A 25,745-nucleotide genomic window follows, 5' to 3' on the forward strand; every position below is an offset into this window, starting at 1 on the left:
AGGCTCCATAAAGTTTTAAATCAATAACCCTTCCACAAGCAATTTCCAAAAAGGCTTTTCAAGAGCATAGTGTGGCATTCTGGCAAAGTACCACAAATGGTGAGACAGTGGTTAAGATATTCCTCTAGAAAGACAAAGACTGGGCAGTTGGAACACGATGGGAATTCACACTGTGAAACATCCATGGCTGCTTGCCTAAATAATTAAGCAAGCATGAAAAGCAAATGAGTTTTTAAGGAGAGTGTCTGTTGCTGGGGAAAGAGGCACCTGTGGTTATTTGATTCATTATTAACATTTCTAGTGTAGTAATGCCTGAAGGTCCCAACCAGGTTGTTTAAATTAACTCAATCAACAGCAATTTGCATAGGGGCAATAAAGGCAAATACAGTCAACACGTTAATAACTTTAAATGAACAAAGGGTATTAAAAACTGAAGCAAACCAGTACAGTCTTTAAAAGAATACTCAATTTTACCTTTCTCAATGCAATAAAATGAAACTTCCTAATTTTTTTTGATCCATACTGCATTTAGAGCAGTCAAAAGGTAACACAAAAATACAAACAAGTACAAACTCAGCTTGTCAGGCTGTCATTCAAAAGAGACACAAATCAAAATTGAGCAGCTTCCCTCTCATACTGGGCTTTAAAGCACTGCTTCAGTCTGGGGACTCCAAAGGAGACTCTCCTTCTGCTTATCACATCCATGGCAGCCCTGGAGTTCTTCCTCCAATACCACAGCAGCACAATAAGCCATTATCAAACCATCTGTGCAAGAAAGTTAAAGAATAATAATTTACAATCATAGAGGAGTCAGGGAACCCAATGCTGCCTTTAGATTAAATAAATGAAAAAAAGTGTTCAAAAGTAATTCACAATAAAAATCCTTCTAGGCAAGCAAGTACTGTTACTTGACTAGAGAAACTGCAGATGAAGAAATAGGAGTGAGAGCTGTGTTTTGAAGTGGAAGAGAGACCAGTCAAGTACTAGTTACTGATTTTCACTTCTTGTGCATCCTCTTCTCTTACCTAGGACCACAGTGTAGTTCAGGTTGGAATGGATCTCATCAGGTCTCCAGCCCAATCTCCTGCTCCAAGCAGGCTCAGCCACAAGAACAGACCAGGTTGCTCTGGATCTTGAGAGCCTTGATGGATAAAAACTTCAAAACTGCCCTAAGCAACCTCTTTCCATACTTGGCTGTCCTCATAGTGCAAAACCTTTTCTTGATATCAAGTAGAGACATCCCATTTTAATTAATTACATCCATTGCTGTTAATTTTCCTGCTGCACTCTCTTATAAAGAGCCTGGCTCTTCAGATGTCTAAGATCTCTTCAGTGAACATCAGCCTTGTTTAACAGCAGGACACACCACAAGGCACTCTAAAAATTATATTCTACTAGTCTTAAACTGGGGATAAGAGCACTGCCAACCCCTCTCTCCAAAGTCTTTTACGACCCCATTGCAAAGGCCATGACATTAGAGATGACAAGAGACTAAAAAAAAAACCCCAGCCATTCCTGAGGATGGGAAAGGCAGCCTTTCACCACACCGAGATGAAACTTCAGCCAAATAGTTCCTCAGGTGCAAGGAATGGGATGTTTGGAAAGATGGGAGAAAACCTAAACTGTTCAAAACTTGGCCAAGGCTAGACAGGCTTTGCAGCTCTCCTAAACAAGCCGGGCCTGTCGCTTGGATTGGACTAACAAAAAAGCAAACAAAAGGCCTGATTGCAGACCTCTCTAAGGACTATATTTGCAAGTAAAATGCAGGATCTGAAAATATAAGCAAGCACTTTCCCTGTCAGAGACTGATGACTGGTCGTCCTTCCAACTCAATCAACAAGCAGCACGACTGCTCGGCACAAGGAAGGCGCCTGATTTGTACCAGTGCTCTGGACATTTTCAGTTCATTTCAGATCATGCTTTGAAGTCCAAACGTAGCAGAGGCATTCTGGATCCGACAACACTTTCAACAGGAGATTTTTAAGACATTAGATGTATTTCACATGAAGATAAAAAACCAAGGAAACTGCCTTTCAAATTAAAAAAGAGACTTTTTGTCTTTTCCCAAGATGGCAGCGATTTTGAAGCTCCAAAAGTTATTATGAAAATGCAGCAGTTCCCCAGTGGAACAAGACAAACTCCCACATCTCAGTCATCAGCATAAGAGGAAAACTGATATGACTTTTTACACAGACTGCCATTAACAGTGAAAATTAGTCTCCTCTATTGCTAAGTTTTATCAGCACAATACTATCCTAAAAGCACATTACACTGTAGGGGACAGCTTTTCATTTTTTTAATATTTTTAAGTCCCAAAGTAACTCAAGAAAAACAGGAAGAGAGGTTGTAAAAGTACAAACCAGAGCTAAGAGGTCATGCTTCGGCTTCCTCTATCCCTTTAAAAAATAAATTAAAGACTCAACAGATCATCAAGAGAGAAAGAATATAAGACAGGTCTTTAAACAAACACTGAGTTGCAGGTAATAGAAGATTCAGGACATGGTTTACTGGTGAACATGGTGATGGTTCCTAGCTGGATTTAGTGATCTTGGGGGTCTTTTCCACCCTTAAACGCACTGAAACTTATTTCAGGGTGTTCAGTAATTCAGCCAGTAGCCTCCATGAAGACAATCTGTAAAGGATGTTTCATGTGGTGACTTTCTTACAAAATTCCTGCAGCCAGATGGCAAAGAGCCCTGCAGGTGCCTCACTTCCCACTGCAACTGAGCTGCATCAAGAAGATTCTGAAGAGTAATCTCAACATTCCCTATTAGTTTCTACGCAGGAATTGGTGCAGGTTAGCAGTAGCTTGTTTTTTAGACTTCAGATGCAATTTTTTTTTGGTTAGAAAATCAACATCTTTCTCATTTTGCCAAGAAAATTGGTTATCTGGACTACTATGGTAATTTTGTACAGATTAGTATGAACAAATTAAATACTTTGGAAAGATAACACCACTGCCACTACTAGTACTGCTCTCAACTCTTTGTCCTTAAGGACATTTATATCCCAACTACAGGATGGGAGAGCAGTCCTTGAAAAAAAGAGGCACTTCAAGGTAAAATAGTACCACCTAATGAACTATTTTTAATAATCTAGTTCTTTTTTAGGTCCAGGTTTTGTAAGCAAAGACTGATCTAAAGTGGAATGTACTGAAATTTTATGGCTGGACCACAAATGTCTTGCTTCCAAGGTGGTACGGTTTATTTATTTAATTTTTTGGCTTGGTTTGTAGTTGTGGTTTTCTGTTTGGTTTCTGGTTTTGTTTGTGGGGGTTTGTTTGATTTTTTTTTTTAACAAACTTGGGCTGGGAGGAAAAAAACATCAACCTAGAACCTGAAAAACTCATTTATGTATTCTTAAACAGGACTTTCTGGATGGGTAGAGTTAACAACATTCAACATTCCTGTTTGCTCAGATTTCACTTTAAAGAAGCCATAAAGTAGAGCTCATCAGAAGATACAGTTAAATGCAGATCAAGATACTGAAATCTTGGATTTTTCTCTTTCAGAGGCTGATTATTTCCCTACCACTAATGTATTTCTGTCCCTCCCATCTCCTCAGTTACCCCTCTTTAACCTTTTGGTCCTCATAAGTCCCATCTCAGCATCTTTCCTGGCTGCAATGTACAGAGGGGAAAAGACAAATCATTCAATCTTCCTTGTGTGTTTCTGCTGACAACACATCTTTTCCTCTTACAGATACAATACCTCTTCTTCTAGTTCACATTGTGACTATTCTTCACATTACTGGGATCATTCTAATTCAAAACTGTCACCATGAAAAATTACCTGTGTTTAGAAGGAAACAAACCTCCCATTCTACACATGCACTGTTTGGTCGTAAGCAATCAAAATAATTCAGAGTTTAGAAAAGAGAAAAAAGTTACTAAATTTAAGAATTAAAGATTAATTTGATTATTGCAATTCCAGCAGATTGCTTCAAGCAATAAATAGCCTTCAGAGGGATGCCATTTACTAAGACAGCTGGGAGGACAAAAATAGATGCAAGTAACCTACTCGCATTGTATGTAAAACAGTTGTAACAGGGAGAATGAGGGTAAGACAACATATGTCAGTAGAGCTTTCTATTTCCACAGACAGAGCAAGTTCGTATTTCTCTCAAAATACATTTTATAAAACACAGTTCTGAAGTGCACGAATACATTTACACAACATTACCTACCAAAAAGGTTATTTCTGTCTTCAACAACTGTTGTTTCAAAAATATGCAGCATCTGACCCTGTGCCACTGCAGTGACTCTGAATACTGATGAAAGGATCATACTAACTCTTGCTATGTTGTCTGCAGCATTAAAAGCAAAAAATTTTTTTGACATTTAATTTTACTGAAAAATTATTCAGATTTCCAAACCCAGTGATTTTCCACTCAAAATTTTTAGAGAAAAATTAAAACATGTTAAACAATTAAAAAAAAAAAAAGTTGAATTAAAAAAGAGTACAATACCTGAAGAAGGTCGCTGAGGTCAAGTAGCATGTCTGTGAAAGAAGTCAAGGAATATACATGCTTCTTGCATGTGACAGTATTTCTTCATTTCATTTCATTAGCAAGCCAAAGAAAGGGAAGAAATAAACCCATGTTAACTGTCAAAGAAACCAAATATAGGTCAATTCACTGCTTATGCTAACAGCCAACATCCAGTTAATTGGTCAGCTGCCCAAAACACCCTGCCAGCACCTCCTGAATTTACTGCTCAACTTGTCTGTGTGAAGTGATGGTGTCAAAGAACAAGCCAACCACTTGTGTGACCTGCAATACCCACCATATCCTGCAGCCTAAGAAAGACCCAGTGGTCAGGGGGTCCTCTGCTCTGCTCAGACCCCACCTGCAATGCTGCATCCAGCACTGGGATCCCAGCACAGGAAGGACACTGAACTGTTGGAGAGAGTCCAGAGGAGATGATGATGATCCAAGATGATCAGAGGGATGGAGCAGCTCTGCTATGAGAAAAGGCTGCAGTAATTGGGATTGTTCAACCTGGAAAAGAGAAGGCTTTGGGATGACCTAATTGCCTTCTGGTACCTGAAGGGAGCCTGCAAGAGAGATGGAGAAGAGCTTCTAGTGACAGGACATGAGGGAATAGCTTCAAACTCAGCGTAGGGTTAGATTGGATATTGGGAAGAAATTTGTTAGTGTGAGGGTGGTGAGGCCCTGGCACGGGTTGCCCAGAGAAGCTGTGGATGCTCCATCCCTAGATGTGTTCAAGGCCAGGCTGGATGGGGCTTGGAGCAACCTGGGCTAGTGGAAGGTGTCCCTGCCCATGGTAGGGGGTGGAACGTGATGCTCTTCAAGGTCCCTTCCACCTCAGCCATTCTATTATTCTGTGGTAACTAAAACCAGCAATAGCATCAAGATAGAATACTCTGATTACACTTGAGAATATAAAGCATCATCAGTCTCCCATGCCAGCTTAGGAGTCCAGAAACACAGATGGAAGAGCAAATTAACAAAACTGAAGTAAATCCTCCTCTTCTATGAGGACCAATCAAAGACCTGGGAAAGGAAAGCTGCTTTGGCTACTCCCTTCCCCAGCCAAACAAATCAGCTGTTACCTTCCAGTTTTCACTCCCTTCATGATACCCTATGCTGCTGCAAAGTATTAGGTCACCATCTACTCATTATGGGTACACTTGGAAAACATAATAGTTAAAAACAAGCCAAACCACTACAAGTTTCCATTAGATTTAACTGAAAGCAAGCACACTTATGAATGCATTGTCTAAACAGCATCCAAAATAGAGAGAGAAAAGAAAAAAAAAGAAAAAGGCATCATAACCCAAAGTGCAAAGGTAACCCTTTTGTTGCTGTTAATGAGCACATGCCGGCTCTCCTATCAGCTACTCAGGTGTGGCTTACATGCTGTAAAAAGGTTCTGGTTTTATTATTTAAAGGAGTGTCAAGGTAAAGTGTGAAAGAAGGGGGAGAGAGTGAGAGAATGAGGCAGGTGAAGAAAACATGTATGCAGGGCTGTATGTGAGTTTTAGTATGCAGCAACGTGTTAAGAAATCCAGCATTAAATAAAATGCAGAGACATCAGTGTAGTTTGGTGCATACTGTGGTAATGTTAAGTATTAGTGAATGTTCTTCATGTAAGTCAGAGTAATACAGTGCACATTTCTAATAACATTATCAGCTGTGGAAGGAGAGTCATTCAGATAACACAATCAGTTTATACACAAACATTTTCCTTGTTAGGAAGTTTTATCCTTGAGCATTCTACTCTTAGTCTGCATATGAAATTGTATGAATGTACTCCAAATTTGTTACAAAATTTAATACATTATGTTAATATTATTTGGTGGAAATTAATTTCCACATTAAAAACCACAGCATAGCTGGGTAGTTAATTAGCTGAAAATTCAGTATAGCTCTGAAAAAAAATCAAAAATCCGTAATAGGTAGTATTTTGCAAGACATTACAGTAATCTGAAATTTTAACACAGTAAGGAAACTGCTAACAAAAACCATCTGTAAAATACACAGCTTAGAAATCTACACAGAGTAATACTGAATTCAGTGCAAATTTTTTGTAAAAATGAAAAAAGAGAAAATGGAAAGACTTTAGTAATGCAATTGCCAAGGAACCATAATAATTGTCAGCTCATCAAACAGATCTAGCAAGAAATCACTATGCCAATTTTGTGCTCAAGAAATATTCTAAGTCTGAAAACGTTCCCAGCTCATTATTGATTTGAAGTGCCTGATTATTCTATGCCCACCCTAAGACACCATCCCCAATGAGACAAAGTAAAATTATCACTTGTATCTGATAGATCCCACCACAATTTAGGAGGAAAAAAACCCCTGAAACACCAAAAGAAAAGCATCTCATTGGTTATTGAGGCACCAAAGTGAGTAACTGAATGGTCCTAGAGCCTGGCTGCTGTGCCTGGAGACAGAAGTCAGAATGAGCATCAGTGCCAAATGCTAATTCAGATTTTAGGTGAGCCAGAGAGGTGCTTTTCTAAGTTTTTTCAGTCATGAAATCTGTATACCAGAGTATTCTTCAAGCTCCTCAAATTGTTAAATACACTTTGATGGAAAATCCAAACTTACTAATGCATTGCAAATGCTTAGGCTTTATTACTGTAAGGAAAACAACTCCACCTTTTTGTCCAAGAAGAAACAGAGAGCGTGGGATGCATTTACAGGGACACAGGATCAGAGCTAAGGAGCTGGGAAATTCGCTAGCAGGGTTCAGACAACTTTGAATCGGTTTAGAGCTACACCAGAGATGCTTTAACATACAGTTCCCTTGCTCCTTAGAGAAGTTAGTTCAAATGTCCACCGAAATGGTAAGCAAAGGTCACAGTAAAACTGTGGTGCTTCTGGATTTCATTTAAGGTAGCCTCCAGCAATCCCTCTCCCTGATTAGATGTGCAGCTACTACAGCAAAGCAAAAGGGGAAACTTGAGTCATGCAGTAGCACTGGGTTGGCCTTTACTATGAATATTGTGGGCACGATTATCAGCAGGAAGTGGTTGTAAAAACAGGCTGTTGTTTTCAAACTCCTTTTCAGAGCTGGAACAGTTCAGGGGAACATACAACAACAGCTGAAAACAGCAGATAATACTTAATATGTATTCAAAAATTATACAATCGTAAGATAAATGTTTTCTTTGAGGCTGGAAGAAAACAATGATCATTTTACATATGGAGACTGCTACCCACGTGGAAAAGCCCCTAAAGGGATGGAAAGCTACTGGGTACTGTAGATATTCCCATGGAAATAACAGGGCACAAGGGGACTTAGGTTATAAATGTGCCCAAATTTAAAAAAAAAAAAAAAAAAGGAAAAGAAAAAGCATTAACAGTTTTAACTGCTTTTCTTTTGCTGTTAATTCTTTAAGCAAGTTTCACCAAGGCATGCAACTGACTGTCCATCACTAGAAATGTCTGTATGTCTAACTCAAGATGAGATAAGTCTAAAGTCATTATTTCAAAACAATTAAATTCAAGGGAATACTTTGGCCAACATGATGCAAAAGGTCAGATCGAGTGGCCAAAATGTTCCTTTTCTGCCTTTATAATCCAAAAATCTGTGGATAATATGAGAGCTCCATGATTCACAGAAATAATGATCTCATTCTCAGCACCAGAGGAAACAAAAGTTCATGAAGAAATGAATAGTACCGGAAACCTAAAACCCAAAATTCCAAAACAAGCAGGCATTTGTACTTCAGAGAGACCTATATTTTACATATTCCAGCAATCCTAAAGCACTTATGCAGCAAAATCCCCCTGATTTTCAACAACATCATCTAGCAGGAGGCAAACATGCCATTTGCAGGACTAAATTGTGCAAGATGCTCTTAAAATAACAACTATCATTTGCAATAAAGTTGTTACCCCTCCTAAAAAATATTTAAAAAATTAAAATCTTTAGTGTCTGACAATCTACAATAATCATGAAACCTTCAGATTATTTCATGCTACCGTTTCAAAACTCTTCCACTGTGTACGGTGTCATATCTGTGAGATACAGGCCCATATTAAGAAGCAGGGAGAATACAAAGGGTCTAGCATTTATTTTATTTAGTTAGTTAGTTTTCGTAAGTTACCATTGGAAAATTTTTTACTTATTTTTACAAGCTTACTACAAAAGCAGCCATACCATGGAAGGAGGACTGGTGCCAAGGAACTGTGACTGCAAGCCACTCAGCAGAAATTTGACAGCTATAAAAGTCATGCTGACCATAATGAAGTGTCACCTTTATTCAGCTTAAGCTAAAATGCTTTCTGTTTCTTACAAAAACTAAAACCAGATCCATTAAATATATAAAATATTTAAACATAATCTCACTTTCTGTACTCAGCAGCAATTCAGCTGGTTGCAAATAAAATAGCAAAGCTTAATAAGAAACATTTCTGAAAAGCAAAGTAAAAAAAAAATCTGAATATTAAAACAAAATTTTCTCAAGTTCTTAACAAAAAGAAATATTTGCAATTTCAGTGTCAGGGTTCTGGGTAAACTAAATAACAAATGGGAACTTCCCAGAAGCACTTTCTTTAACAAACACATGGAGATAAGACAAAAGGGAGGGTGAGCACAGAAGTGGGGTGATGCCAGGGTAAGAAACTAGTGATAGCATTTGGCTAGCCCAGAACCCAGTTTCCAACCTTTCAGATCAACACCCAATTCACAACCTTCTCCTTCCATAATTTCCTACACCATGTGATTTCTGATTATGACTTATCATGGTTGTACCTCTGCTGCTTTACAAACTTTCACCATTTTAATTAGCCGTTAATTGAGACTGACTGACAACACTAATTGTTTTAAGTAAACATTTCTCTTCCCAATGACACCAAATTGAAACTATTAGAAAGTAATACCCAAACTCAATTCTTTTGTAGAAAACTCATTTCTGACAACTCTGATGAAAGCTTTGCCTAGAGGCTAAATCCCCACAGATCCAGCTTCCAAAATTTCTTCAGTCTCCAATTTTGCCTCTGCAAAGAAGTCCACGTAGCACAGGCTGCACTTGAGTACACAAATAAAAACACTTAAATGAAACTGCTAAGCACAAATGCCGTTTTTATAAAAAGCAATCCTTATTTCTGTGTAGATTAATGCATGATGAAAAAAGAATTGCATTTTGGTCTGCTGGGTTTTTTTGTTCTTTGCACACAGCTGTATGACTGTTTCATAAAAGCGTATTGCTCTAAATTCTGTATTCTAAAATCCCCAATTTGAACACAAGAAGCAGTGCCCCACTCCTTCCCCAGGTTTTTCAGGACGTTTCTGCAGCAGTTCTCTTTCAGCACGTGCAGCCTCCCTACCTCCATAGCTAAGGCAAAGTCAGCAGCAGAAATTCAGCATCGCCAAGCACCAGGTAGATCAAAGAGCATACAAGTGTTTGGGGCTGCATTCAGCCTGCCTGATTCCCTGGCATTAACTGAAAGGGTTACAAGTGGGGTTCTCTGGTTCACCTAAGACCTGAACAGCCTTTGACACCAGTTCTCCCCACCTGCATCTCCAGCAGCTGCAGACAAACGTGGCCTGCTGCAGACAGGAGCAATCCAAGGCCTGCGAGCTACATCAACCTTCAGACTCCAACGCACGCACAGTTCACTCCTTCCTAAATTACTTCTCCAGCTTTTCTCAATAACTGTCTTCAGAATCACTGCCATTTAGAGGAACATTTTCCAAAGCACCCAGGCTGGCTGAAAACGCGGGGAGCGTTCAGCACTTGTGAAAATGCTGCCCTTGGAGAGCATGGTCTTCAAAGAACTGGGGCTAAGCTGTGCTCCCAGTGTTACTGACTTCAAGTAAAAAACCTACTTTGTGGGGTTGTGCCAAGTATTTATATAGTCACATGTAAATTTCTAACAGTCACATGTAAATTTACAACACAATGCAACACAACAGAAAAAAAAAAAGTAAAAAATAAATTTCTTGTCTCAGAATGCTTGTACACAGTCAACTTGCAATTATACAGGGTATCAAAGGGATAAAATATGCAAAGAATATCCATACTAAGCCCCTGAAAGATAATCTAGTTAGTATATTTGCTCAGGGAAAAGAAAATTTAGGCATAGAATGAAAATGTAAATATTAATTTAAAAGTTCTGAGAGACATGAGGTTAATCTTCAACTTGAATGATGTGGCCATGTATAAATAACAGTTGGCTATATTCAAACAACAAAAAAGTCTCCAAACAAGACAGAGAGACCCCGTCTCCTGAACAGTAAATTGAACAAGCACTGGTGAGGGAAAACAAGAGACGTTGCTAGGAGAAGCAAGGTTTAAGGAAGAACTTAAAAGAAGAGCAGGGCTGGCAGATGAGAATGGGAGAGAGGCAGCAGGAAAGGAGCAAAGCTCAAGCTGCAAGGGGAAAAAGAAACCAGAATAAATTGTAAAATCACTGCAAAAAACACAAGCAGGTATGAAAGTGCACGTCCAAATATCTACACAGAGTGACAATCTGATAATAAAGTGGGCTTTTACAAAGAAGCTGAGAAGGAGGACATTGATAGTAAAGATTTAAGTAAATGTAAAGTTCAGTTCTCTCTCTTTTCTGTGTGTACAAAGTCTATAAAGGTTACGACTCTTGTACCAACAGTGAAAGAAAAGTTCCAAAGAAGTCAGAGGTGCACACTTAGAAGAACTATTCTGAGATGCCTCTCAAGTATTCAGCACAGCAGCAATGCACACATTTGGAAACGTGAAGCAGCTGGCTGAGAGAAGCAGCAAAGGAAAATCACTGCCTGCCCAGACATAGCAGAGGAAAACCAGCAGAGTCATTAGCCTGATACTGCTTTTTCAGAAAACTCCAAATGCAAGAGTTTGGAAATATGTAAAAATATGAAAAAGAGAAAAAAACAAACAATCTGCCGTAACTAGCTTGATTGCAGTTCATTATCACCCCTTCCCCATGGCTATCTGTGCAGCAACATGGCAAACCAGCCAAAGGAAATGTCTGAAATTAACAGTTTTTTCTTTGCTTTTCTTTTCTTTTTGCCTGTTTTCAGCTGGATTAACTCCCCGCTTCACATGTAACTGCATAAACACCTGGCCTGATAGAAGGCAGGGGATGGACTGAGGGAGGACTGAGAAAGCAAGGCCAAAGCAAGATAACTTCTTTCTGAGGCTGCACCAGCTCACAGAGGCTTAAAGCATTCTCCAAAACTAGAGCTTGAGAAAATCTCTCCATCACCCATCCCACCTTCTCAAATTTCTCTTTAAAGCTTGCACAGTTTTCCCCAGCTTGTTCCAAAACACAAAGACCTACCTTATTTGAAAGAGAAGCCTTAAAGAAAGTATGGAGAAAAAACAAGTAAGCAGTTACTGCAGAGTAACTGCTTTATAGCAACCCAAAATGTTATAAAACTGGTAACACCTCCCTTGTTTTAAGTACAAACACAGTTCCTGTGTCAGAGTTGTCACATTACTGCTCTGGTTTTACCCACAGTAAGCACTTATCTATACTTCTTAAAAAAAAGTAGCATTACAGTGCTCAATTAGACCAGAGTAAAATCAAAATCTGTGGACATAGAATGTTTTACATTTCCTATGCCAGAAGCCAAATGTTATATCTTAGCTTTCATACCCATACTGAGGCAAATGCTCTGGTATTAAGTGCTCCTGGGTGAATTATCTCAGCAGACCTTTGCTGGGATGGGAGCATGGCAGCTGCTGTCCCCGCACTGGGACATGCACACAAACTCAGATGCTGCTTTCCTGCCAGGATCAGTGGACTTGATTTATCCAGGCATAGGCATGATCTAATATCATACACATAAAACACTGTCACTCATTTAGCAAAAAACATTTCTGACACTAGAGCCTTTGTTTTAAGAGAAAATATGGCTCCAAAAGGAATGAATTGTATCCTTGCCTTTCCAAGGCTGCCGGCTCCTTAATGGCCTTCGGTGGGAACACAATGGGATGTGTTACATTTTCCACTCTCAAAGGCCTTTAAGAGAACCATCCCTGCATATATCACATAACACCATGACAAACCCTTCTCTATCAGATGCCCACAGGCACACACCTGCAGAAACCTTTCATTACCTGAACTGCACCAAAGGGAGCCCTTGTGTTCTGCAAGTGGGCACTGCAGGAATACCTTTCCTCCTAATGCTGTATTCCTGCTGATCAGAAAACCTCACCTGGGCAGGTGGAAGAGCTCTCTGTGTTCTCACCCTCCCTCATACCCACAGCACTCCACTGGGAAAATGGCAGGTGTAATGGCTCCATGGATGGCTGGATCTCTCTTGGGGCATGGGGGGAGCAATGCTTCCACAGATGCTACCAAATTGTTAATTACTATTCTTGCAGTAATCAAAGTTCGATTAAAGGCATTACAGTAACTCACAGCAACGTCCCAAATCACCTGTGTTTCTTACAGAACCTGAACTCAGTGTGGAGCTGGAAACTGGGCTCTCAGGGCAAGCTCACCAGCGCTGCTTGGAAGTCAGGACAGCACTTCACTTTTACAGAGACTGAACTCCTCAAAGCAGCCTGGTTTAGGTATTATCAATAAAATTAATACAAATACATGAAGCTAAACTGATGCACTGCATTGGTGGGTTAAAAAATCTTCAGCCCATGCTTTCTACTTAAGAAATGCCTACACCAAACCTAAAAAAAGATTCCTGCATGTTCACTGTAGCAGAAAACTACGTAAGTCATAACAGCACTGAGGTATGATGAATTTGGTTTTTATTACAGAGTTGCTTTATGGTTCATAAATAGCAGCATATCCCAAATGAGTTACTAATAAAGCATTTTACTGAATTATATAATAATGCCTCTTGCACTTTAAAGTACGACTGGAAGAGTGTTCAGGGGAGGTTTATTTGGCAATAGGAAAGTAGAAAACTCAAATTACCTCCTTGGACAGCTACCCAGGTATCTTGGGATATGATAACAGACAGAAGCACTGAGTTAGCACGTCTGAATTTACCAACCTGTGGACAAGATGCAATATGCAAACACATCCTCACTTCTGCTTCCCAGCAATTCACAAGTGAGAGATTGCCTTTAGCTGTCACTGGCAGGGTAAGAAGATACACTGATACTTTCTGTTCAGCCCAACTGAGCAGAGCTCAGTAAGAACTGAAAAAAAAAACAAACAAAAAAAACTGCAACAGCTTCTCTAACTTTCAAAATACCAAATACCAATTTAAAATATCTTTCAGGGCTAGGTACAAGTGATGCATCATAACTTGAAATGAATACAATTCTCAACATGCCATTCTCTTCAAGGACCTAATATACTGGATTTTAAAGTTAAAACAAATTTATGTCTCAGAAGGTTGTCTCTAGAACGTGATTAAATTTGGTCCTTGAACAAGCATAATAGAGCAGGTGGAGAGACAAGTTTGCATATCTGAGATTTTAAAGGCATCTAACTTTTCAGGGAGTTCAATTACAAGAATAAATCTTTGAGGTGTTCTGTTAAACAGAGAAAATACAGTCTCAGGCATTTGATACACTTTGTATTTTATCTACACAAAAGGATGGGAAACAAATGCTTCCCTTTGGGAATCTATCTTTCCCAAGAAATTGAAAGGCATAACCCAGAGGGAATCTTGGCTGTGCCTCAGAACTCTGGATTTCTGTTTCCATTTTTGCCACTGCCCAACAAAAAACATTCCATCCTTTATCATGTTTTTATAATGAAGATAACAGTTTCCCCTTCATTGGTAAAATGCTCTGAAATATTCTGATTATCTTACTACTATAATACACATTTTGGCTCTGGGGTTCCCGAGTTTCCCCAGAAGGTCACAGAAACAAGCTTTCAAATGTATCTCAGCTATAATACCCTGGCAGGAGACTAACTTTATGGGCAACAATTCTTTTTCAGACCAGCTCCCTGCCTTTGAAAGACCCAAGCTACATCCTTTCTACACAAATCAAGAAAAAAATTTGTCCCCCTGTGCAAAACATGCAAAAGGGTTTAACAGCTAAGAGATATCCTGAACTTCTTACAATAAAGAGATGCAAAAGAAATCACAGATTCAGTCCCTCCTCTCAGTATGACAGTCCTAATTTTCATGCTTTTATTATCTAACACACATAGCACCTCCTACAATAACTTTAAAATACTTTATTTAGTTTAATATTTAATTCAATTTTGCACCAATTTGCTCTAAAATCACTTTGTAAGCACAGATATCAATTTTCAGTGTCAAGAAAAAAAAATGAGTGCAAACTCCTTTGTTATTGGCTACACAACTTTATGAAGGGATCATTAAGGATGAAGGAAAACCATTTATTGGGGCAAGGCGTGCAGGGAGAACGGAGGGTAGGAAGGAGACAGAACACCCACACTGATGTCCTATTGAAAATTCAGGTATTCAGTAAGCAATCTGGTACAATTCACTTGTCAAAGATATTGGAATTCTGCTGGCATTACTGTCAATATTTCCTTCACTTAGGTAGGAACTCTCAAAGCATCTCAAGACAGTGTTGCACAGCATCAGTTAGTGAACATACTGAAGTTAATTTAGTTGCAAATGGTATTTCTCATATTCTTAAAAGTTAACAACTTTCATTAAATAGCTTTAATCAAGCTGGAAAATAAGGTATTTTCTGAAGTGTCATTTTAAACTTTTATCCTTTTATTATCTTCTTTTGAATGCTGTAGCAATGGCAAGCACTTATCTCATGTCTCGCTTACAGCACAGAGACTGCTCTGTCATTATCAGTTTTTAAGGAGCTGTAAACTTATCTCAGCGGCTGGAATTCTTCATGAGAGAAAGCAAAAAAAAAAGTCAGTAATGATGTACATATCATCTGCCTCTGGGAAAATAAAAACTGCCAGTGATATGCTGGGAAAGATCTCCTTAGACACCTTTCACAGCGTCTTGCAGTAGTTTTATTGTAACCCAGCAGTGCGATTTCAAATAACATTATCCAGCACGCTGACGGCAAACTCCTAAAATACAGCTCTGCTCTGAACAACAACTGAGAATGCTATTGTGAGCCTCATGTTTACAGCTGCTCACTGATTGTGTCATATTTGCAAAGCTTTCAAGAAAAATGATCACTTTTTTCTCACCACTGAGATTTATAAATTCAGCCTAGAATTTTACTAACAAGCTCAGTGCAATACCAGAGCTAGTGCAGAATTTGCTCCTCTTGGAAATTTTAGCTAAAAATTCCATTGTATTTAGCCAATATACTTGGAAAAGTATAGTCTAGTGTCACAGAAAAATTAAATATAAAGCAATATGTACAACAGGGTTCCTACATTACGGGAGGCAGTAGTAAGAGGTACAGATGCACTGAGGACACAAAATTATTTACATTTTGATGAACAAGTCACTTTGCTTCCCTTCTGTGCCTCAGTTTCTCCAATCAGAAGATGAGAATACTGACCTTCTCCATAAAACACTACAAATTCTACACCTCCACCAATAGGATCCTCAGCTGGGAGGAGGCAAACTGGAATTACAGTCCTACTGCCACAACTGTTTAGGCATTAGGTCAAGAGAATAATATATAACTAATAAATTTGTAAAAGAAACACACAGGAGTAACCTTAGAGAAAGAAGCTGAACTACATATACTCCCTCTCTAAGCTTGGCCATTCACCTACAAAAGATTCCACTTGTCTGCCTTTCCCCTGGCCTCACAATTCTTGTGTTTCAGATTGCACAGCAACAACAGCTTCAAAAGGAGAATGGGCAGTGTTCAACCCTGACACCCTTCTCAGCTTTTAACTCCCCTTACAGAAGTAAATCTGGGGTTTGTGCAAGCCAGGAGCAGGTTTAGTCACTCTGAAATTAAATCAATGAGCTTTGATTTTGGCTTCAATGTTTCTCATCAGAAGACAGATAGCTCCAGACCCTGAGCAAAGATAAATTCTCCATGCAGAGCACCAGCCAAAAAATCTGCTCTGTGCACAGACAAAGCTCAGCTGCACCCCTGTGCAAAGTGTCACCTACCCACCAGTTTTACATGGACCCCAACCAACAGCAGCTCAGGGACACTGGCACTGCAATGGAAGCTGCTCACTGTGACTTCAGCAAAGCTGAACATGTGGTCTGCCAACGTGTTCTTAAAGCCAAGTTGTTGAGACATCATGGCCTGGCTTGCTGGCCTAGGCAAGCATTAAATTGGCTGCACTGCCAGGTTTGAAGGGCTGTGATTAATAGCACAAAGTGCAATTAGCAGACAGGTGCTGCAGGCATCCCTCGGGGACAATGCTGTCTCCATTAGCAGGGAGACAGGGAGGCAGAGGCACCCCAGGCAGGTATGCAGATGGCACCAAGCTGGGCCAGCAGTGCTACAGCAGAGGCTGGGGCTCCACTCAGGGGGATCTTAGGAGGCTGGAGAACTGGGCTGACAGGAGCTGCATCTGTCTTTCAGCTTCCTAAAAAGCCTCACACGCAAAGACAGAGTAACTCTTTGCTACACTACGGGCTGGGGCTGACCAGGGAACACAGCTGGCACAAAAGAGCTGGATGTCCCCACAGAAAAGCTGAGCAGCAGCCAGCAGCGGGCTCTTGCACTGAGAAAGGCCAAACAGGTACTGAGCTGTGTTAGCCAAAGGGCAGCCAGCAGCCCAGGGAAGTGGATATTCTGCTCTACTGACCACCAGTGAGGCTGCACCTAGAGAGCCTTGGTCAGATCTGGGTTCTCAAGTACAACAGCAGAGTGACGCTGATATGGTTGAGGGGCTGGAACATGTGATTTACAAGGAAAAGCTGAGAGAGCCAGGCTTGTCAGCCTGGCTTTAGGAGACACCTAACACTGGCTAATGAGAGGGTACAGAGAAGAAGGAGCAAAATTCTTCTCAGAAGCAAACTGTAACAAGAAAAAAATCTGTTTACACATTTGGAAAAAAACATTTGGAGTGACAGTAACAAAGCCCACAGAGAATATGACATGTCCATTGCTAAAGACATTCAACATTCCTTCGGAATCAACTGAGGATGTAAGCAGCGAATGGAGAAATTACTTATACAGGCCCCTTCTAATCTAAATTATTCTACATTTCTGCATAGGACACAGGCTTTTCTATATATTTCATCACCTTCAGATACATTACCTATACAAATATTTCCCTGTATCACACCTCTGACTGATGAAGAAACAGTGGAAAATACATTGTATTGCCTTTCATCCTATCCAAGAGCCTGTCAGTAGGAAGGACTGTTGTAATGAAACACTTCTGTCAAGCTACACTTTGAAGCTTCTTTTATTGATGCTGCCCTCATGTTGTGGATACTACCTCTCAGCCAATGTTCTCAGCTCCTGATGGTGTTCCAAATTCTCCAGTTGGAGCAGAAGGAAAGTGACCAGTTCACAGCTCTGCTGGGCAGGCTGCCAACATTATCAGCAGAAATCAAGGACTGGATGATTCTCTTGTTTCACCATTGAATGACTCTGAGAAACAGCTGAGACACTGAAGCCACCCATTCAAAGTCAGAGGAATGAGTACAGCAGCAGTCAATACTTGAGTTGCTTTCCTCTGCCAGAGGGAGAGTTTAGAGTCAAGGTGAATGATAATTAATATTAAACTGAACATTGACAAAAAATATTTTTCAGCTGAAAAACTATAACTGAATATGCACTGGAAATAATTATTGGCAATGAACTGGCTTCTCCAGATGTGACAAGAATGCAGTGATCTGGAGTCCCTCAGGGACAGCAGCACAGATGCAGTCCATCTGGTGCATCCTCTAGAAGACTGATCCTTTAAGGATCAGAAGTTTTCAAATGGAAAAGAAAATTCAGCTTAGATTCTGCAGAACTTAAAAGCACTCACGTGGGAAAACCAAACTTTGAACTCCAGATAAGTACGAACTGAATGTTCTCTGATCCCAGGTACCAAGTGAGAGGCAGCAGCTGAAACCTCCCGATGTCTCTTTAAAAGAAGACTTCCTCAGTAATGACTAAAAATTATTTTGCATTTCTTTCCTCCTTTCCCTGGAGATAAAGGATGGTCCACTGGTGATTTCAATGGCAAATTTCAAAAGAAATAGTCTCAATTTAGACAGCCCAGCTCTTCTGCCCAAAAGCAAGAGTCACAGAAAAGCATCTATAATCTCACATAGCTATATAGCTCTTATAGAGCTATAATATATATTACAGCTCTTTAAGCTCCAAGCCTTCAGAGCAGGATAGGCAGAACTGCATTACTTTGAAGCCATGGATTCATTAAGGAAAGGAAAAAAGTGTATTTTTAATGCAAGTGAACTAGAACAGGGCAAAATCCTTGCAAAGCAAGGGCACGGTGGTGCTTTTTCAGAAATGAGCAGGTTCGGTAACCTCTCAAATTTGCTGCAGTCTAACTTGAAACACCAGCTCCTTGTTTGCCCTAGAGTTGTGCCACACATTACAGCCCTGAAATGACAAAACCAACTTTGTTTTCCCTTGGAAGCTGCAAGGCCACTACAGACACAATCAAAAGTTTAAAAGAACAATTGCAGAAGGAAAAATACTGTAAAATGGATAAAGTGAGAAATTCTCCTGACAATAAGATAGAGGCAATGTTTGGAGTTCTGTTTTTTATATAATAAGGACTTTTCCATTTTGGTTAGTACATGTCATGTTGCTGAATATGAATTTACACTGCATAGTTTTCTCTCCATATTAAAAATATTATAGCCTAGTAGAAGTTACATGCTATTTTTTGTCCACACAAACAGGCTTCTTTTTTTTCAGTCTATATATCTCCCCTCTTTCAAAATTTGCTTTCCATTATGACATATGACAACATAAAATATATTGTTCACTATTCCTCCTTGCTTATCAACACAAAAGGAATCTGAAGAGCACTCAGATTTCTACTCCCTGCCGAAGCATAAGCTAAGACTTTATTTTTGGGAGCCAAACTGCTCCTTCATTGAAGAAACAGCAATATATCTCCATTTAAAAAAATACTGATTAGCAAATCTCATAGCACTTTACTAACACATGCAGTCAAAACATCACTGAGACTGCTGCATTTCTCCCAAACTGGAAGGATGTTGAAAACTTAAATGATTCACTTACAGCTGATCTAAAGACGAGAGCTCCACAATTTATGTTTTATTGTCAAATGTTTAAAGCATTAAATCTAAATAAAATACACAATACACAAGCTTCAAAGCACACGTTATCTTTAACATCTTATTTCCAATTAGCAAGTCAAAATAAAGAAGACATGGGGAACATCTGGCTTCAAAAGAAAAGCTCTGGAAGAAATCAAGATTTTGGTTCTTTTGGGCCTCATTTAAGGCTGTTATTTTCCCAGACTCTTGAAACTGCAGAAGATGGAAAGATTATTCTCTCTCAAAGAGGGGAAAATAGCAGACATACCATCATGTGATTGAGTATTACATCATTCATACTTACAACAATACTGAGCCAGTCTGGCAGTTGAACTGAAAAGACATTTTCTTTTGCCTTCGAGGAAGGACATGGACTTGCCATAAAGACAGGGAAAAGTTAGAAAAGGCTCAGCTCACCATTGTGCTTGGCATGAATTACAAAATGCTAAAAATGTTTCATTGAGAAGCAATTCCAGTATGAGAATTTGTGTATGAAAACTACATCATGCACACAAAATCCTAGTGACAAACATCTGAAGGAAAGAAGACAGCTCTTGAGAAGGACCTTTACCCATTTTTAAAAGACTTATACTTTACTAGGATGTAAGCAATCATTATCAAGATCACTTTCAAGATATAAGGCCAGGTCAGGTGTGAGAATGAATCCTATTCTTACAAAACAAATTTGACAGGTAATATTGTTTCTCTGATATATCTTCACTTTATTCTTAAGACATCAAAAACTGCAAGACTGAAAAAGCTGCATAAGACTAAACAATAGGATGAAAGTGGACAGAGTTTGAGAAAACCTCAAGCTAAAATATTTGCAGATAGCAAGCACAGAAGGGCTTATAGGTCTCAATGCACTGGCTTTTGTTCACTCTATTTTGTATTACTGATCTTAATTAATCTAATAAAATGAATTTGTGTTCTGAGGCAGTATTCTTAGTGCATTAAAATTCTAATACACAATCTTCTATTTTAATGAAAAAGAGCATTTAATTTTCTAATTGACTTTTAAACTCCTAAAATGCATAAAATATTAGTGATGGCTACAACCAGAAACATTTTTCAGTGACCGAATCAAAAACATCAATCATAATTGATCATGTTTGCCATCAGGATTTGTTTAAACAAAGCATCAGGCAACGCTTTTTCTTTTTTCTTTTCTAAATTTTTTTTTCCTTAAGAGGGGCGTGGCCATGAAGGGAAGGAAGGGGAAGCGTCTGCTCCTCATACCACACCATATCCAGCACATCCTCTGACAAAAGCAAGAACAGGCTGCACAATGACCAGCTGTACCCCACTGTTTTTATTTAGCTGGTGTTAGCAACATATTAGCTCCCATCAGGTCAAAACACCACCCAGTTATAATTCTGGTTTTGCTGACATAAGCCCCAAAATTCAGATGCAGAGATAAACCGTATTAAGCAGAAAGCCAATCTAATTATTTCCTCTTTTAAACAAGCTTTAAGAAGATTGTTAAATATTTATTTTCACAAGCATGCAAGGATTGCTGAAGGTCAAAGACATCAGAGGTGTGATCCCTTCCTTATCATCCCTCCTTTGTATTTATTTCCCTGGAAGGAGGCCTCCTGCCATCACACTTCCCTCCCCTCATCCATCACCCAGAACCCACCCTGATGTTGTTCCCGTGGTTATCTCCCATGCCTCTGCCACCACCTTTCAGCTTCACTCCTCTCAGTGCTGCCAGTGAGGGCTGTCCCTTGTATTTCTACCCTGGAATTACTGATGCCTTTGTATCTCTCCTGCTCCCTGCTTCTGATTATTTCCTTGTTTTACCTTTACCATGAGAATGTCTCATCAGTTCAGACACCCCAAACTGGAGAATAATTACTAAGAGGACGGATCATGCAATTCCTTTACATTAATTATTGTTTTTATGCATGCAGTAACAGACCAGGATTGCACACATTAAAAATATGGCTCAGATGCTTCTGCTGTAAGTATTTCTGGGTTACACAAGGCCTGACATGGTGATGGGGCACAGGGTTGCCAAACACTTCTCCTACCCACACATCATGTAATTCAAGCCCACAGTGACAAAGGCTTCAGTGAACCTACTCCAGAAGCCTGTCCCTTCATTTCAAGAGGCAACAGTGATTCTTGATTGTCCCAGCACAGGAAGGTATGATGGACAAGAGCAAAGGACCTCCACAATTAAAACAGTGTAGGCGCAGCAGCTCTACTGACTGTAAACCCCAAGGTTTTCAGCAGTCGTAGAACACCCTGAGTTCAAAAGGACCCACAAGAATCATCAAAGTCCAGCTCCTGACCCTGCACAGGACCCCTCAAGAATCACACCATATGTCCAAGAGCATTGTCCAAATATTTCATGAGCTCTGTCAGGCTTTGTGCTGTGATCACTTCTCTGGGGAGCTGTTCCAGTGGCCAGTCACTCTCTGGGTGAAGAACCTTTTCCTGATACCCAACCCAAACCTCCCCTGGCACAGCTTCAGGCCATTCCCTTGGCTCCTGTCACTGGTCACCACAGAAAAGACATCAGTGTCTGCCCCTTCTCTTCCCCCACAAGGAAGTTATAGGCTGCAATGAGGTCTCCCCTCAGTCTCCTCTTTTCGAGGCCAAAGAACCCACAGGATCTCAGCTGCCCTTTGTATAGCTTCCCCTCACAGCCTTTGTATAGCTTCCCCTTCACCATCCTTGTGGCCCTCCTTTGGACACTCAACAACTTAATGTATTTTTTATATTGTGGTGACCAAAACTGCACCCAGGTCTGGAGCTGAGGCCACCACAGTGCTGTGCTTTGAGAAAAAACTGCCCGGAGAGAGACTTGAAACACTCTGCTCTGTAAAGCAATAAAGTATTTCTGCAGACAATTTCAAAAGAGTAATATTTTGACCTTTACTATTCAAAATTTCCCTTAAATGAGGAAAACAAAGCTATCAACACCAGCCAAAATACATAATCTTGATAAGCCATCTTGTGACCCTGTCCCCCTCTCCACCTCTGCAGATGGTTTGTTTAATGCTGCATTATGGAAAAGCTGACAATTTGAGCCACCTGCTGTGTACCAACATCCTGAAAGGAAAAAAGTTGGTCACCTCTCCACACAAAAGCTAGTGAGAATTTCATCAGTGAATTTAATGGTGCATGATCAGGTCTCCCCTTGGCAGGACCAAAGGTCAAGCTCTATTTTATCCAGAGTTAGTAACAAGTGAACAGAAAAGCAAATTTTCAGAGTGTGCAGTTCTTAAACAAAACATTAGCCTGAGCACACACATATGCGTGCAAAATTGCAGTCCTCCTGCTTCTTTTGGATGATATATTTAGAAATCCTATTAGCTGGAGAGATCAACATTCTTATCTGAATTTCCAGGATGCTGTAACATGCAAAATTAGAGCAGCTCTCTTAAGTGGGTCAATTATCACTACTGCACTTACAGCAGCTTTTCCCCTCCCTCCCTGCAGCATCCGTAATGGGCATTTAGCACAAGGATTTAAACAGTCAGATGTTGAGTTGACACACACCACAATGTAAAGTTCCCTTCCACTTTTATATTTTCAGAATCTTAAAGGAACAAAGGAAATCACCCAAGTACAGAATCTCCACATTAAAATGGCAGTCTCCCAGCAGAAAGCTTCGATGACTTCCAGAACAGGGCACCCTGCAGGATAATTCCAGTCAGCAATCACACTCACTGTTTTCCTGCCACGTCTGAGTCAGGCACTAATAAGGATTACGGCTTCCCCCTCCAAGGGACAAGAGGAGAACCTGAGGGCCACTAACCATGTCCCCAGCCCTGTCCCCCAGGGTACAGGGCCACACAACCAGTTTGAAAGGCTTCAGGTTGTTTTCTCCTCAAGAAGGATTTCTCTTTAAAAAACACTGCAAACCACCAGACACAAGTGGAGCAATTCAAGTACCCAGCACCACTTCAGATGCTACAAAGACATCCAGAGGACCTAAGGAAACACAGGCTCTCCTGCAACACAGCTGGAGGCCAGGTGAGATACCTGAGAGGCTCCTTCTGCCTCTGTCCCACTGCTGCCTGCCCATGAGCAGCCCTGGCAGTAAGGGGATGCAGCAGGGAAGAGGACAGAGCCACACAGTGAAATATATGATGTCAATGAGCACATGGAAAGGAAAATTTTAGTTTCTCACCAACTGGAAACACAAAACATGTCATTCTCTCAGCACCACACTTGCTTTATACGTACCTCTTTATAGGGAAAAAATGTGTGAAGCAGCACTGCAAGTGAAAGATGATATGAGTCTTCTTCATTCCATGGAAAAGCAGACTGGATATGCAGGCTTCAGGTCATGAGCCCTGCTGTTGAAATTCAACTCCTCCTGGCTAGAGGAGAGGGTGATGGGGAAAAATTAAGGTGCAGAAATTAAACTTCTGTTGCTGTCCCTGGCTGCCCTCTTCCCTACATCTCCAGCATTTTCTTGTGTGGTACTAAATAGGAATGATCACAAAAGCCAAGCATTACCAAACACCTAACTCTTTGGAAATCTATGCAAATGACATGGAGCAACAACAGTCACACCCTATTTAAGGCAGCAATTTTTTTTTAATAGATGAAACTCTTCCAGCTAAAATCCATCCAGTTAAAAACACAATAATTTTAGAACTTCATTTTGAAATTAAGTGAACAAGGCTTTTGCAAGCCTTCAAGTCCAAGCAAATGCTTCATTAGGAAACATTTCTTCACCAACAATGTGGTCAAACACTGGAACAATCTTCCTAGAGAGGTGGTCGAAGCCCTTGGCCTGTCAGTGCTGAAGAAGCATTTGGAAAATGCCCTTAACATCATGGTATAACTTTTGGTCAGCCCTGAACTGGTCAAGCAGTTGGGCTGGATAATCACCGTAGATCAGTTCCAACTGAAAATATTCTATTCAACTTACTATGAAGTAAGATCTTGGCATCTTTTACCACACAGTGAAATGAAGTAATTTGCCTCAGTAAATATTATATGTATTCTAACTGTGTGATTTAAAATCCAGTTTTATTCTCTTATGTCCTTGTCACACTCCACACTTGAACAACACACATTTTCAATGCAACAGCAGTTAATTAAAAAAAAGTAAAAGGTCAGTTACTAAAAAGAAAGTCCTTAACCAGAGAGAAATAGAAACTGGTTTTATTAACCTCCCTAACCACAGCTTTAAAATTTTCTTGATTAAAGCCTAATTTCAAAAGTTAACTTTTTAATCAAGAACACTAGGGCCTGCTGGCTCCAGGAAGTTTTAGTAGAGGTCAAAAGATTGCTGGAGATCTAATTTTTCATTTCTAATAAAAAAGGAAGTCTTGCCCTTTTCATTGCAAAGACAGACCTTGAAGTGTTAGTAGAGAAACAAAGAATGTATCCACCAAAGACTCTCATGGCGAGGCTGTACAAAGCTTCCCAAGACAGCATGGAGCTGACAGAGCTGCTAATGCTCGGGAGGGAATTAGCTGAACTCCTCGTGCAAACACCAACATGGCAGAAAAGCCCAGTAGCTGCTGCCTAACCAAGGACTGAAGAGACCAGTTCCTTATTCCATCACAGATTTTCTGGGTAACTCTGAATGTGTCACTTAGCCTTAGTTCTGCACCTGGAAATGAAGATAAATACTCGCAACTTCCCTCTCTGTGACATGAAAATAAACACATTAAACCAAGGGACTTTCAAATAGCTTGGCAATAAAGTACAAGTACTGCAGACATAGGAAATAACAAAGTGCTGCCCCATTCAGCTGCCCAGCTTTTTCCCAAACCCTTCTTGCCTGCTGGGATCCGGCAATGACTTCGTGATCCTCCCTCAAACAAAAGGGAGGTTCACAGGGCAGAGGAAGCCGGGGAGGAAAAGCTCCTTATGCTTTCCCACCCAGCTCAAGTTTACATCTGAAAGACTTCAAGGCACCATACATTCTCCTGACAGCCTTCTGCTCCCAACGCCCAAATTGAAGAGGTTATTTTTCTTATACATTTATCAGAAATGTTCTTTTGCAAACAGCTCAGGAGAGAGGCCTCACTTGGCTGCCTTGGTCTGATCCCAGGAGGATCCCACCTCTGTCCTCTGACAAAAGAAAGACACCAAAGATCCCCTGAATAACTCAGCCCCAGTCTCAGAGGCTGCCCAGCTCAGAGCCCCCCATCATCAAAACTGATCAGCTTTACTGGAGGGAGAAAAACCTGCCCTGAATTTACCTTCAGAGGCAAACAGAGGGATATTTACACAAGATAGCTGGTGAGGG

General features: G+C 40.2%; 1 protein-coding gene across 1 annotated transcript in view; it reads right to left on the reverse strand.

Moving 5' to 3' along the window:
• Positions 1-25,745, reverse strand: part of BRF1 (BRF1 RNA polymerase III transcription initiation factor subunit) — a 174,205-nt gene that overhangs the window by 100,604 nt on the left and 47,856 nt on the right. Inside the window, exon 4 of the mRNA XM_058832496.1 lies at positions 4,468-4,499. Within this exon, the coding sequence (XP_058688479.1) occupies positions 4,468-4,499 (32 nt within the window). The remainder of the gene's footprint in view (positions 1-4,467; positions 4,500-25,745) is intronic.

The sequence above is a fragment of the Poecile atricapillus genome, chromosome 1 (genome assembly GCF_030490865.1).
Source record: "Poecile atricapillus isolate bPoeAtr1 chromosome 1, bPoeAtr1.hap1, whole genome shotgun sequence".
In the NCBI taxonomy this organism is placed as follows: domain Eukaryota; kingdom Metazoa; phylum Chordata; class Aves; order Passeriformes; family Paridae; genus Poecile; species Poecile atricapillus.